Here is a 15,709-nt window from a genome sequence, read left to right as displayed (position 1 = left end):
GGGAAATTTCACCACACCCCCTTTAGGGTTGTAAAAGAGGCATTCAGTTATCGGTAACCCTATCTGGTCAATGTTCAACTAGATAATGTTGACATAGTTTTAGATATTTAGTTTTAGTTTCTACATTTCATCACCACACAGTCCTGTTAATCATATGAAACAACACACATCCACAGAAACAATGGTCTAAGTGTTACCCATGATGGAGTATGGCACTAAAGTACAAGTTTTGATGTTTATTAATTTTGGTTTCATATTACAGAGGCCCTCTAAAAATTATATTTCTATGCTTTACTTTGCCTGCAAAAGTTTTTGAGGGAACACAAATGCATTGAAACAATTTTTTTTCTATCACCATATCACCTTACATAGTGTGTTACAGTTCATATTGCTCTGCATACTGCTCACACAGTGCACTTTATACAGGCAGCAACAACATCTGAAGAGTGTACTGATAAGAGCAGTAAACGCGCAATAAACATAACACATCAAAATAAGTGAACTTTTTTGAAACAAGACAAAATATGTTTTTTTTATATATATACAGTATATATATATATATATATATATATATATATATACAGGTCCTTCTCAAAAAATTAGCATATTGTGATAAAGTTCATTATTTTCTGTAATGTACTGATAAACATTAGACTTTCATATATTTTAGATTCATTACAACACAACTGAAGTAGTTCAAGCCTTTTATTGTTTTAATATTGATGATTTTGGCATACAGCTCATGAAAACCCAAAATTCCTCAAAAAATTAGCATATTTCATCCGACCAATAAAAGAATGGCCATTATGTTCATTTATGCTTTCATATATTAAAAAAAAATATACACTCACCTAAAGGATTATTAGGAACACCTGTTCAATTTCTCATTAATGCAATTATCTAATCAACCAATCACATGGCAGTTGCTTCAATGCATTTAGGGGTGTGGTCCTGGTCAAGACAATCTCCTGAACTCCAAACTGAATGTCAGAATGGGAAAGAAAGGTGATTTAAGCAATTTTGAGCGTGGCATGGTTGTTGGTGCCAGACGGGCCGGTCTGAGTATTTCACAATCTGCTCAGTTACTGGGATTTTCACGCACAACCATTTCTAGGGTTTACACAAACATCCAGTATGCGGCAGTCCTGTGGGCGAAAATGCCTTGTTGATGCTAGAGGTCAGAGGAGAATGGGCCGACTGATTCAAGCTGATAGAAGAGCAACTTTGACTGAAATAACCACTCGTTACAACCGAGGTATGCAGCATTTGTGAAGCCACAACACGCACAACCTTGAGGCGGATGGGCTACAACAGCAGAAGACCCCACCGGGTACCACTCATCTCCACTACAAATAGGAAAAAGAGGCTACAATTTGCACGAGCTCACCAAAATTGGACGGTTGAAGACTGGAAAAATGTTGCCTGGTCTGATGAGTCTCGATTTCTGTTGAGACATTCAGATGGTAGAGTCAGAATTTGGTGTAAACAGAATGAGAACATGGATCCATCATGCCTTGTTACCACTGTGCAGGCTGCTGGTGGTGGTGTAATGGTGTGGGGGATGTTTTCTTGGCACACTTTAGGCCCCTTAGTTTAAATCGTTTAAATGCCACGGCCTACCTGAGCATTGTTTCTGACCATGTCCATCCCTTTATGACCACCATGTACCCATCCTCTGATGGCTACTTCCAGCAGGATAATGTACCATGTCACAAAGCTCGAATCATTTCAAATTGGTTTCTTGAACATGACAATGAGTTCACTGTACTAAAATGGCCCCCACAGTCACCAGATCTCAACCCAATAGAGCATCTTTGGGATGTGGTGGAACGGGAGCTTCATGCCCTGGATGTGCATCCCACAAATCTCCATCAACTGCAAGATGCTATCCTATCAATATGGGCCAACATTTCTAAAGAATGCTTTCAGCACCTTGTTGAATCAATGCCACGTAGAATTAAGGCAGTTCTGAAGGCGAAAGGGGATCAAACACAGTATTAGTATGGTGTTCCTAATAATCCTTTAGGTGAGTGTATATACATATATATATATATACATATATATATATATATATATACATATATATTTATTTTTTTTGCTTAATATGATTTATTCTGAAGCAATATTCTCACCATTTTGTCTGCTGTGACATATAAATCTGCATGTTTTTTTTTGTATTTAATCCAATGGTATTTTTACCTTTATAGAGGGCATTTCCCCCTAACCTCATTAATACTTCATCTTTCATTTCAAATTGTAACATTTGATCTATAAATTCAATTATAATAATGTGATTATTGTTATCTATATGTTATCAAATAAAATAAATTACACTGAAAAAATACAACCTAAATTAAAATGCCAGTAAGAGCCAATAGTGGGCGTTTGATGAGTGAGTCACTGAGATGCTCATTCAAGCGATTCATTCAAACAGCTGATTCATCAGATGTTTATGCATGGGCTGATGAAACTGACTCAACAGATTCATTCAAAACATGGAATCATTCAGCAATGAATCGGATGGTTGGTGTGAGATGCGCTAAAATATGTGACCTAATATTATTGTACTTGCCTATATGAACTGTTTATTGAACTATTAAACAGTCATAATGGTGAAAACGTTGTGTGATATTGCCTGTATTGTGATGTTAACTGTATTTTAAATATAAAAACTTTTCATTTTGAATTTTTACCTCAGCATGCTGATCTTGTGTTGGGCGTTTTGATTTCTCCTGGGGAGGCTGCATGAGCCTGGCCTCGCCTCAGCAGAGCAACTTTATAGCCTACCGTACATGCATTATAGCTATATCCACTATTCACCACTTACTCTAAATGTAATAAAATCAGTATAATACTTGAGTTTTGGTGATTTCCTAGTTATTTTTGGTTACTGATATTTCAAGCAAGTTACTTGTCTGGCATTAATGAAGCGTTAATGTCGGGCCAGGCCCAATTTAAACCCTGTATATATATATACTTTTAAGATTTGAATGGCAGCACAATTTAATCACTATTACATTTATTAGTAACAACATATTTAGAGAAAATTAACATGCTAAAAACATTTGCTAACAACTGCAGAAGTTGAAAGTGTTGCATAGGCTAATTGTAATTTTAACACAACAACCATCAGTTTATTGCTATAGTAAATTAAAACCACACAATTATATATAATTATTAAAATAATTACATATACATTACAGGCACATAAAATCAGTTATTTCACAATCAAATGAAATGCTCATTATACACAAACTGTGTTATTAATGTTAAGGCACTTGCTGATAAACATCAATATCAAGCATATGCATTGTGTCAATTCAGACATTTTCATGATGTTGACTGTGGTTTACCCCAATTGAAAGACATTTCTTAAGATCCTATATTTCATATAAATGTTTCTGATTCACATTGCAGGATCACTGTGTGGTCAGTGGCGATGGAACAAAAGCCCTGATCTTGTCAAGGAGTGATGAAGGGTCTGCTATGAATGTGTGCAGACTGGCTCTGCTGTAATACAGAGCAGACAGCAGCGCTGCAACAGACACTGAGAATATGAGTGAATGAGAGGAGCGCTGTGACTGCGGCTCTGGTGTACAGCGTGTTCTCAGGGGCTCGTTGACTCGATCCCACTGAGTCAGGATGGCCTGACGTGCACCTTCCCATCGGCCCGGCCCATGCAGCCGAAACTGGTACGGGGTGCAGGGCCCAAACATGACGTTTAGAGCCAGTCTAGGGTCTGTCACAAGCAACTTCAGGATAGAAGGAAGGACACCCACTTGTTTAGCCAACTCATCCATGTAGGGGATGTAGTCCACCTGGATGGTGTGTCTCTGGGCTGCCACATACCTGCACGAGAACACGATTAAGATCAAGATCCACTGAAAATACATACTTTTAATGGCATAAATTGTGTAAGTGCTGTCTTATATATCCATTTGAGATCTCGAACCTTCGCGCCATTGCTTCCTCTTTTGCTTTAATGTCCTTCATCATTGCACTCATTGGAGGCAGGTTGCACAGTCCTAAGTTAGAATATCACAGCTTATTAAGTACAAAAACACTGTATACTTATTAACATTAATAATGCTCTTACATGTTCACGTTTCACTTTTTTAAAAAATGGGAAAGGTTAATGTGTTTTTATGAGTCAGTGTTTGAGTGGATGTTAAAGGTTCTTTATGGAACCACTGATGCCAATAAAGAACCATTATTTTTTAGAGTGTAGGAGGTCAGCATCATGTTTGATACCTTTAAAAACACGAGTGGCCCAGCGCGCCTGCATCTCAGAGATGGGCATAATGGCTCCCAGAGGCTGGATCAGACCAATCATGGCTAAAGTTGGCCGCTCCAGTCCTAGGGGATATACGTATTTGTACAGGGATACTTTGTTCTTTGAGACAGGAATTACATGTGAAGACAGGAAGGGGAAAGAGAAAGTGTAGCCTGTGGCAAACACCACCAGATCAATGCCATCCTCAACAGTGCCATCCTCAAACACCACACTTGAACCACGAAACTCTTGCACGTTCGGCTTGACTGAGACGGTACCGGAGAGGATGCGGTTTGGTAAGTCATCATTGACCATGGGATGTTGGCTGAAAACTCTACCAGATAAAAACATATATATAAAACAGCACTATTCAACAATATATAATATTGAAGAGAGTGTGTTTAATTTAACTTCAATGGTCTTGTTATCTCCAGTGTTCACATTACCTGTGGGCAGGCTGCAGTCCATAGAGCTTGTGGTCGAACCGTTTATTGAGACGTTTTTCTCTCCATTTGTTAGAATATTCAACAGGCAACCATTGAAGAAACCACTTCAGTGCTCTTTTAGTAAATAACATATCAGAAGGAACACCTTTGTCTCCTACACGATTCAATATCCAAGATCCCTTTCTGGTGCTCAGATAAACCTGAAAATAAAGACACAATTGACCTAAAATAAAAATACAATTCTGTCATAATTTTCTTACCATCATTTTGAATTTTTGTCTTCTGCGGAACATGATCCATGATTTCATTGGAAGTTGAGGCAAAAACTGTCCAAGGGGCCAAGAAACCCTAGTGGCGCCCCTAGATACTTTTTTTTGTGCCCTCTTTATCCAAGTGTTTGGTTGGTAAATTGCAAAGGAGAATGTACTGTAATATGAATAAAATGAGCCAAAACATTGTGACCACCAGCTTACTATTACTCTTAAAGGTGTCCTGTGGTTTCTGGCACCAAGACATTAGCAGCAGATCCTTTAAGTCCTGTAGGCTGCGAATTGGATCAAATTTGCTGACCTAGCACATTCCACAGATGCTCAATTGGATTGAAATCTGGAGAATTTGGAGGCCAGTGCAATGCCTCAAATTCTCCATTATGTACATCCGACCATGCTGAACAATGTTTGCAGTATGACAAGGTGAATTATCCTGCTGAAAGAGGCCACTTAATGTAGCATATCACCAGTTTGGCCATTTTGCTCAGCTCCACAGCAATATCTCAATCCCAATCCCAATCACAACTACCCTCTTCCCTCGCCAGTTCTTCAGTCGCAACATACAGGACACTCCCACCAGGGAAAACCATTGTCACAAAGGAGTATGCCTGGTCTGCAACAATATTTATGTAGTTAGCATGTGTCAAATTTACATCCACACGAATGGCTGGACCCAGGATTTCTCAGCAGAACATTGCCCAGAACATCACAGTCCCTCCACCAACTTGTCATCGTCCCATAGTGCATCCTGGTGCCAATCACTAGCCCAGGTAAACAGTGTACATGTACATGGCCATCCATGTGATGTAAAAGAAAGTACTGAACATGGCACCTGATGACTACTTGACTACTTTTTGCTCCCTGACATTTTGCTCTATTTGATGTTTGATTCATTATGGGTTGCCTCTAACTTCATACTTCAGGGTTCCCTTGTACATCTATGCACATGTGCACTCTTCAAAAACTGTGCTGATTGTTGACATGAAATATATAGACTGAAATGTATATATTTAACTGGAATTAAAGATTGATTAAATACTGATCCTTAGCTTGCTTATTATGGCCATGAGCATGATCTATTTAAGTAGACATGTCATACTAACAAGAAACTATGATTCTAACCACAGATCAACAGCTGTAGTTCCAACCATGTAAGTTTGCAATGTTGTTTGCAAATGTTCATTGGAACCATGGTTTCGGGAAACACTGAATTGTTGAACTATATTGTTAATGACGGAACTTATGACCATAGTTGGCCAACAATGCTTTTGGAAAATGCCCCTTAGATCTTCATTCATGTTCATTTCTCCTGCACCCAACACATTGATTATGATAACTGACTGTTTGTTTATCATACCCAGACCTTAATATGTGGCTTTTTTAGGAGATGTTCGCTTCGAAAGTGACTGGTCATAATGTTTTGGCTCATCAGTGTACACTATAGTCTTATATAGATATAGTGGTATTTCACCTGTTTGGCCATTCTGCTCAGTTCCACAGCAATATCTCCTCCAGAGTTTCCAATACCAATCACAACTACTCTCTTCCCTCGCCATTCTTCAGGGCTTTTGTAGTCACGGCTGTGGAAGAATTTCCCTTTAAACGTATTTATTCCTAAAAAGAGGTTTTGAAAAAGACGCCTTTACATGTAATCACATCATTTACATAGCACAAGCTTATTTGCCTCCGCTGATTTTGCTGGAAATTAGCTTGCTTTTCAGAATTTCTCTGAAAACCTCTACCTCCCTAGCTCCACCTAGATCAGTAGATCTGCCTATTCGATGATCAGCTTACATGCTCACAACAGCATTTCCATGGAGCACCAACAGCAATAACAGGAGTAGAAAGTGTACAACATTCAACTTTTATGTGTCATTGCACACATGTACTGAACATATTGATGTTAAACCATTCTTTGAAAGCCCTGTAAACTTCCTAATCATAAATTCTATTCATATTCAACAAAAAAGCGAGAGACTTTTGTACACCTAAAGTTTACAATGAGTGTTTGGCTTTTACTGACATTATGTTGTTGCACTTTGCTCATACTGTGTGTACTTAGTCATCACATACTGCACCTGGAAAGTCCTGTAGAGGGAGATGAGGGTGACAGTGGTGTCCGGTGCAAACCATCACAGCATCAAACACCTGCTTCTCTCTTTGACCATCTTTAGACTCTGTCTCTACATCCCACTGTCCAGAGTGAGAGAAGTCTGGCCTTGGTGTAACATGAAGGACTTTTGTCTTGTAAACACAAAACACAAACGTGTGAACTTGTGAGAACCCCCAAAACCAAGCTAAATATGAGATACAGTATATCCCTAACTTCACAGTTTGTGCCATCATAACCTTTCAGTTCTGACCTGGAAGTGGATGTGCTGTTTGAGCTGGAAGTGGTCAGCATACATGCGGAAGTAGTCCATGATGAGGGAGTTGTGCATGTAGTTTGGGAAGTGAGCAGGAATGGGGAAATCACTGTAGCACATCATCTCCTTTGATGTGTTGATAATGAGTGAGTGGTAAATGCTAGCACGATCTGGATCTGGATTTTCCTAAGATGGAAAGACGTGAAGCAAAGTGGTTTAGTTTCTTTCAGCATCTTGTTTATCGAAGCTCTACAGTAAACTGTTTCAGGGTTCAGTGCTTTGCCTCCTCCTTTTCTTAAGCTCAACTTTAATGGGTCCAATCATAAAGACATACAGTATCTCACCTTAAACCTCCAGAGTCCTCCAATGTCATCACTGGTCTCAAAACACACTGGCTCCAGACCTTCATCCAGGCAGCATTTGATGCAGGCCAGCCCAGAGGTTCCTCCTCCAATCACAGCAACACGTTTAGCCATGATGATCCACAACCGACAATCTTTAGGGAGATGAAGGTGGTAGAAATAAATGTGAGATTTTAAATATTTAATATATGTCAGATATCTTGACTCTGGCCCTAAAGAGAGCAGCTAGGAAAATAGAGCACAGCTGGAAGAAAACAAAACTAGAGGTAGTTCGCATTGCACAGAAGGAAAGTACTTTCTCCTACGGAAAACCCTTAAACATGGCTAGATCTTTTGGAGTTGTTCTGAACTTGAAACTTATTGGAGAATACAATCTATTGACAAAATCGTTAATGTTAGGGTTCCATCTGACCCGAGATTTATGTTATTGGGGGATTAATCAGTTCTTCAACTTGATCAAAGGAAGAATTTACGTTTAGTTATGATGGCTCTGATAGCAGCAAAGAAATGTATAGCTATACAATGGAAATCAGAACCACCAAGTCATATTGTATGGCTTAGACAAAAAGGTTGGGAACCACTGGCTTAGAGAACTTTCGTCCTATGTTCCTGTTGAAAAAATAATGTTTAATCTTAAAAAAAAAAAGTAATCAAAGTTTGAAAAGATTTGGGGCAGATTTATTGCATACATAAATAACGTTACATGTTACATTGACTGAAAATGTGGGTGTGATAATGTAACCCTTCTTGACTTTAATCTCTTTATTGATTATCATTACTGGCATTTAATTATGTATTTATTTATATTATTTCTATTTATTTAAATATATTTTTTATTTTTTTACTTTTTTATTTCCTCTTATTTTACATACCAGCTCAGTGCCTTGCAGTAATGTCCATTTATATGTTCTGTCTCGTGAGGATGGGATAGGGAGGGAAGGCGGTTAGAAAAGAATGTTTAGTTGTAAACTGTACTGTAAACACGATTACTGAAAGTAATACATATATTGATAAAAAAACGGTTAGATCTGCTTACTTTTCATCTCTTTTAGAAGAAACCCAGGTATTTATTCAAAACAGTGGCTAAACTCAAATAATCTAAACCAACAACATGTACAGTGCTGCTTGAAAGTTTGTGAAACTTTTACAATTTTCTATATTTTTAACCCAATCCAACAAATGAGAAAAAAAATTCTCTTCGTCATTTATTTATTGAGAAATATGATCCATTGTTACCTATCTGTGCGTTGCAAAAGTATGTGAATCTCTCTATGATTAGTTGCTAATTTGAAAGTGAAATTAATGTCCATCTGTTCAGAGATGTTTTCATTCAGTACAATGACCGGCCCTGTTCTGATCTTGTTTGTGGAAGTGAATCATAGCACAAACAAAGGAAATCTCCGAGGACCTCAGAAAAAAACCCTCACTGTCCCAAAAACCTTCAAACTGTTATTAAATCTCTTGATCCTGAGAATGAGTTAATTACAGACCGATCTCAAATCTCTCTTTTCAGATAATAGAAAAAGCAGCCTCACAACTATGTTCCCACTTTGAGAAAAATGATATCTGTGATGATTCCAGTCAGGATTTAGACCATATCATAGTACTTGAGACTGCTCTCATCAGAGTTACAAATGATCTGCTCTTATCATCTGATAGTGGTTGTATCGCTCTATTAGTGCTACTGGATCTTAGCCCTGCCTTTGACACTGTCGACCACAACATTCTTTGAATAGACTAAAAAATTATGTTGGCATTAGTAGAACTGCATTTCTATGGTCCAAATCATACTTATCTGACCGTCATCAATTCATGGCAGTGAATATAAAGGTATCACATTGATGATTGATCACAAATGCCATATGGAATACCCTATATTAGCCCGTTTCTGTCAACACTGTACTGGCTCCCTATTAAACATTTCAACAACTTGCTGATTACTTATAAAGCCCTGAATGGTTTAGCTCAGTACTTGAGCGAGCTCTTGCATTATAGTTTTTCATGTCCGCTGCAATCTCAAAACGCTTGCTCTTTGATAATACCTACAACATCAAAATCAACTGCAGGCAGCAGATTCTTTTCCTATTCAGCGCCCAAACTCTGGAACAATCTAGCATTGTTCAGGAGGCAGACACACTCTGTCAGTTTAAATCTAGATTAAAGACCTATCTCTTTAACCTTACATACACATAACACACTGTCAAATTTCTATCATTCAAATCTGTTAAAGGATTGTTAGACTGCATTAATTTTAGGTCAACCGGAACCGGGAACACTTCCCATTGTGGGTACATGATGTACTTGCTACATCGTAAGAAGAATGGCTTCTACACTAATTTTAGTCTGTTCCATTCTTATTCTGAGGTCACCGTAGACATCCAGTCCATATCCAGATCAGATGGTCACTGCAGTCACCTGGATCCAGTCCATATCCAGTCTAGATGATGAATCAGCACCTAGAGACAACCTCTACAGCCCTGAATGTCAGCAGAGACCATGTCAACTAGACGAGCCCTAGAGACAAATCCCTGGGGAAGACCTTATTTTTTTATTTTACTTAAGTATGATTTTTTCACTCCACTACATTTCTTTCAAGTTGTTGGAACCATGGTTTTTAACATTCTATAAAAGCTGTTTATTTCAATGGTACTATAAGCTAGTCAGTGTATTCAGTACGTGTAATGTATTGTAAGGCATAAGCTAATTCAAGTATTACATGCAACAATAATAAAACAGTGCGTTGACATAAAAAAAGGAATTGTACTTTGGTGCCTAACTACTTTTAAAAGCAAGTACTTCTGTACACTTAAGTAAAAATCTGCCTTTGCCACTTTAACTTGTAATGGGGTAATATTTGACCAGAAGTATCTGTACTTTGACTCAAGTATTGTGTACTTTGTCCACCTCTGAAGACCGTATTATGCCTCAATTTTTCAAACTTGTTCGTCGTCTCTACAATAATTGTTTTTCTTTATGGAAGCTTGTTTAATGAGATACCCCTTACGAAAATTAACCATGGTTTTACCACAAATAAAACAAAAACGGTTATAGTTAAACCAGTAACCACAAATTAATCATGGTTTTGCTACACTAAACATAGTTTAACCATAGCATGTGTAGTAAAACTGGTTATACAGTCAATTTTCGTAAGGGACATCCAACCGACCGAATGTGCACTTAATCTGGTGTCTGAAAAATAAATAAATTAATAAAAAATTAAATCACATGATCACAGTAAAAAACAAACAAAACAAAAAAACGTATGAATGGATAAATAAATAAATGTGGTTTAATAAGTCAACAAATCAAAATAAGTGTACTTCTTTAAGGTATGACAATTATTATTAAAACCCTTTAATATGATATTTAAAAATGTGTACTCGCTTTAAGAATAACGTACCTTTTATTTAATTAATATAGCCTGGTCATCACTAGTGTACCAAATATGGAAATGCATAGTGAAATCTTCCACAATCCATTTGGATATATTAACAGATAGCGTTTTAAGTAAACGACAACGAATTACAGTAATATAAACTAGTAAATGCCAGCCAAAATATAGTTACATTAGTGTCAATGTTAGATTTGTTGCATCGTGTCTTACCAAGCGTGAAGCAGCGAGGGAAAAAATGATGGGAGATGATCACTTCAAAGTAATATGAAGACTTCACCACACCTCCTGGACACTGTGGGCAGGCATTCGTTTTAATGTCACCTTCGGGTCAATGTTCAACTACACATTAGATATTTAGTTTTAGACCACATCTAATCGCCACAGAATCCTGTTTATCATATGCAAAACAACACACAACATCCACAGATCAAGTGCTCGAAGGGTTACTCAGGCTAGGATGCATGACACAGAATGTACCCACAATGGCAAATGCATAGAAATAATATTTCTCCTACCAGCTCATATTTTATTCTATTCCTATATAGTGCTAGGGGCTCTGTAGTTTCTTTATTCAATTGCTCAGCATACAGGATCTCACACAGTACAGCTGAACAAACTTAGCATCCTTTCATACAGGCAGCAACAACATCTTAAGAGTGCACTGATAAGAGCAATAAACACACACCACGCCAGGTAACTTCTATTCTGTTCATTAGTGCTTGTCAAACCCATCTTGAGTTGGTGAAACAGTACAATACCATACAAACATCCATGCAAACTGTATAGTTAGGATGCCCAACTTAATTGTATATAGCTTAAGATGGGCCACTCTTAGGTAGACCCTTTAGTTTCATATTTACTTCTATTGTCCTGCAGAATTTACTGACAAAAAATTATGGTAAACTAATACTTTAATAATGTTTCTTTTGAAACCTCAATGTCATGTATTGAAATAATTTATAATTGCACATTACTGATATAGTAGGCCTACATAAATACTATGGTTCAAATTATAATCAAGTACTTTACAGCCCGATTTCACAGACAGGGTTTAGACTAAACCAGATTCGGCCATAGTTCTATTTGGACATTTAAGTAATTTTTATAAACATGCTTAGAAAAAAAATGACACGCTAACAACTGCAGCAGCTGAGGGTGATGCATAATTAAGATAATACTTGCAAAACAGTGTGCCAGCATGCTAGAGAATTAAAACCTCACAATAATACAATTAAAATGTAATTACATACAAAACAGCAAATAAAATTATTTTACAATAAAACAAAATGTTCATTATACACAAACTGTGTTTAGAATGTTAAGGGACTTGCAGATGAATATCAGTATCAAACATTTTATATAAGCACTGTGTCAATTCTGACATTTTTATGATTTTCACTATGGTTTACCTTTACTGAAGGACATTTCTTAAGGTGTTGTATTTCATGTAAAGTATGTTTCTGATTCACATTGCAGGATCACTGTGTGGTCAGTGGCGATGGAACAAAAGCCCTGATCTTGTCCAGGAGTGATGAAGGGTCTGCTATGAATGTGTGCAGACTGGCTCTGCTGTAATACAGAGCAGACAGCAGCGCTGCAACAGACACTGAGAATATGAGTGAACGAGAGGAGCGCTGTGACTGTGGCTCTGGTGTACAGCGTGTTCTCAGGGGCTCGTTGACTCGATCCCACTGAGTCAGGATGGCCTGACGTGCTCCTTCCCATCGGCCCGGCCCATGCAGCCGAAACTGGTACGGGGTGCAGGGCCCAAACATGACGTTTAGAGCCAGTCTAGGGTCTGTCACAAGCAACTTCAGGATAGAAGGAAGGACACCCACTTGTTTAGCCAACTCATCCATGTAGGGGATGTAGTCCACCTGGATGGTGTGTCTCTGGGCTGCCACATACCTGCACGAGAACACGATTGAGATCAAGATCCACTGAAAATACATACTTTTAATGGCATAAATTGTGTAAGTGCTGTCTTATATAGCCATTTGAGATCAAGTGTGAAGAACCTTTGAGCCATTGCTTCCTCTTTTGCTTTAATGTCCTTCATCATTGCACTCATTGGAGGCAGATTGCACAGTCCTAAGTTAGAATATCACAGCTTAAGTACAAAAACACTGTTTACGTAATGTTCTGCCATATTTATGTACAGGTCATGTACAAGTACTACAGTATGTTGTCAAACTCTAAATTTTAGAACTCAAAACCAGTCCAAATTGATGATGATGAAAACAAAATTGTCTAATTCTACAGGGTGTAAAATTCTCACAAAAAAACTGTATTACAACATTTTGGTGAAAATATACATTAGGAGCACCCTATATTTTTCTGTGTAGATGGTCAGTGTCATGTTTGATACCTTTAAAAACACGAGTGGCCCAGCACGCCTGCATCTCAGAGATGGGCATAATGGCTCCCAGAGGCTGGATCAGACCAATCATGGCTAAAGTTGGCCGCTCCAGTCCTGGGGGATACATGTATTTGTACAGGGATACTTTGTTCTTTGAGACAGGAATTACATGTGAAGACAGAAAGGGGAAAGAGAAAGTGTAGCCTGTGGCAAACACCACCAGATCAATGTCATCCTCAACAGTGCCATCCTCAAACACCACACTTGATCCACGAAACTCTTGAATATTTGGCTTGACTGAGACGGTACCAGAGAGGATGCGGTTTGGTAAGTCATCATTGACCATGGGATGTTGGCTGAAAACTCTGGGTAAAAACAACAGATGTTATATTATATAATATAATTGATTGCAGCAAAGAAACTTTCATGCATTCTGTCTTGTTCTACTTGTATAAAGATGACCTCCACATGCTTAAGTACCAATACTAAGAACCACCAAAATCATCAGTCTTATTTCTTCCAGTGTTCACAGTACCTGTGCACAGGTTGCAGCCCATAGAGCTTGTGGTTGAACCGTTTATTGAGTTGTTTCTCTCCAAAATTGTTGATTGTTGAATCCAACAGGCAACATTTGAATAATCCAATTACTCATTCTGTTATTAAACAACATATCTGCTGGAACACCATTGTCTCCTACACGATTTAGTATCCAAGATCCCCTTCGGATACTCAGATAAACCTGTAATTAAAGTAAGGGAAACAATGTGGAAAACAGAGGCTTCAATAGGAGTAAATTAATTCATACACTATAATTTTTATACAGTAGTTGCATCACCTGTTTGGCCATTCTGCTCAGCTCCACAGCAATATCTCCTCCAGAGTTCCCAATGCCAATCACAACTACCCTCTTCCCTCGCCAGTCTTCTGGGTTTTTGTAATCACGGCTGTGGAAGAATTTTCCCTTAAATGTATTTATTCCTAAAGAGAGGATATGAATGAGGCCTAACAACTCTTGTAAACCAAAGTGTACTATGAGTGTTTGGCCTTTATTGACATTATGCTGTTGAACTTTGCACATACACTCTGTTTGCTTAGTCATCACATGTACTGCACCTGGAAAGTCCTGTAGAGGGAGATGAGGGTGACAGTGGTGTCCGGTGCAAACCATCACAGCATCAAACACCTGCTTCTCTCTTTGACCATCTTTAGACTCTGTCTCTACATCCCACTGTCCAGAGTGAGAGAAGTCTGGCCTTGGAGTAACATGAAGGACTTTTGTCTGGGAAACACAAAACATGAACTTGTGAATATTTCAAAAGAGTAGGTATATTGAAAACTTCACAGTTTTAATGTGTCATCAAAACCTTTCAGTTCTGACCTGGAAGTGGATGTGCTGTTTGAGCTGGAAGTGGTCAGCATACATGCGGAAGTAGTCCATGATGAGGGAGTGGTGCATGTAGTTTGGGAAGTGAGCAGGAATGGGGAAATCACTGTAGCACATCATCTCCTTTGAAGTGTTGATAATCAAAGAGTGGTAAATGCTAGCACGATCTGGATCTGGATTTTTCTAAGATGGAGGGACACGCAAATTGGATGAATTTCTTGCAGCATGTTGTTTATTGCTGCTTTGAAATAAACTGTACCTCAGGGCCTCCTTCTTTTCTTCATATGCATAACTTTAATGAGCCCAATCATACAGACATATCTCACCTGAAACCTCCAGAGTCCTCCAATGTCATCACTGGTCTCGAAACACACTGGCTCCAGACCTTCATCCAGGCCAGCCCAGAGGTTCCTCCTCCAATCACAGCAACACGTTTAGCCATGATGATCCACAATAGTCAGACTTAAGACAGCTGGAGAAGATACTACATTTTGAATTAAAGGAATAGTTTACATAAAAAAAAAAATGGTCACCAATCATGCACACCTTTGATGTTCCAAACGCATATGATTTTCACTGTATTACGAAAATGTATTTAATCTCTTCAGAAGCATGAAACTATCTACCAGTGTTATTTCCATTTTGATAGCCTTTTTATGTGTTTGACATCTTTCTGTGGCAGAAATGACATTTTATTACACACAATAAATTTTGCATAATTTTACAAATTGAAATTGAGAGAACTAAAATATGCTGTTCACACGTGACATTTTTCTTTTATATAACATGCATTAAGCTTTAGTAATTCTTAACTGTTTAACCCTTTCAAAATGAAAAAGCCATACATATTACATAA

General features: G+C 38.1%; 1 protein-coding gene and 1 pseudogene across 2 annotated transcripts; both read right to left on the bottom strand.

Moving 5' to 3' along the window:
* Positions 1-3,058: 3,058 nt before the first annotated feature.
* LOC306843707 (flavin-containing monooxygenase 5-like) lies at positions 3,059-11,370 on the bottom strand. Its single transcript, XM_079375336.1, has 9 exons — positions 11,321-11,370; positions 7,699-7,850; positions 7,352-7,540; positions 7,067-7,232; positions 6,460-6,602; positions 4,720-4,919; positions 4,252-4,607; positions 3,953-4,025; positions 3,059-3,849 (listed from the first exon to the last, which is right to left on the bottom strand). The coding sequence occupies exons 2-9, from the start codon at positions 7,828-7,830 to the stop codon at positions 3,420-3,422; spliced, it is 1,689 nt and encodes a 562-aa protein (XP_079231462.1). The 5' UTR covers positions 7,831-7,850; positions 11,321-11,370; the 3' UTR covers positions 3,059-3,419.
* A 442-nt stretch (positions 11,371-11,812) lies between these two features.
* LOC306844183 (flavin-containing monooxygenase 5-like) lies at positions 11,813-15,295 on the bottom strand (annotated as a pseudogene). Its single transcript, XR_013785983.1, has 8 exons — positions 15,180-15,295; positions 14,848-15,036; positions 14,583-14,748; positions 14,305-14,447; positions 14,005-14,208; positions 13,479-13,834; positions 13,129-13,201; positions 11,813-13,018 (listed from the first exon to the last, which is right to left on the bottom strand). The product of XR_013785983.1 is annotated as a flavin-containing monooxygenase 5-like (transcript).
* Positions 15,296-15,709: the final 414 nt, after the last annotated feature.

The sequence above is a fragment of the Barbus barbus genome, assembly GCF_936440315.1.
Source record: "Barbus barbus genome assembly, chromosome: 24".
Lineage (NCBI taxonomy): Eukaryota > Metazoa > Chordata > Actinopteri > Cypriniformes > Cyprinidae > Barbus > Barbus barbus.
This window is presented reverse-complemented; position numbering and strand designations above follow the sequence as displayed.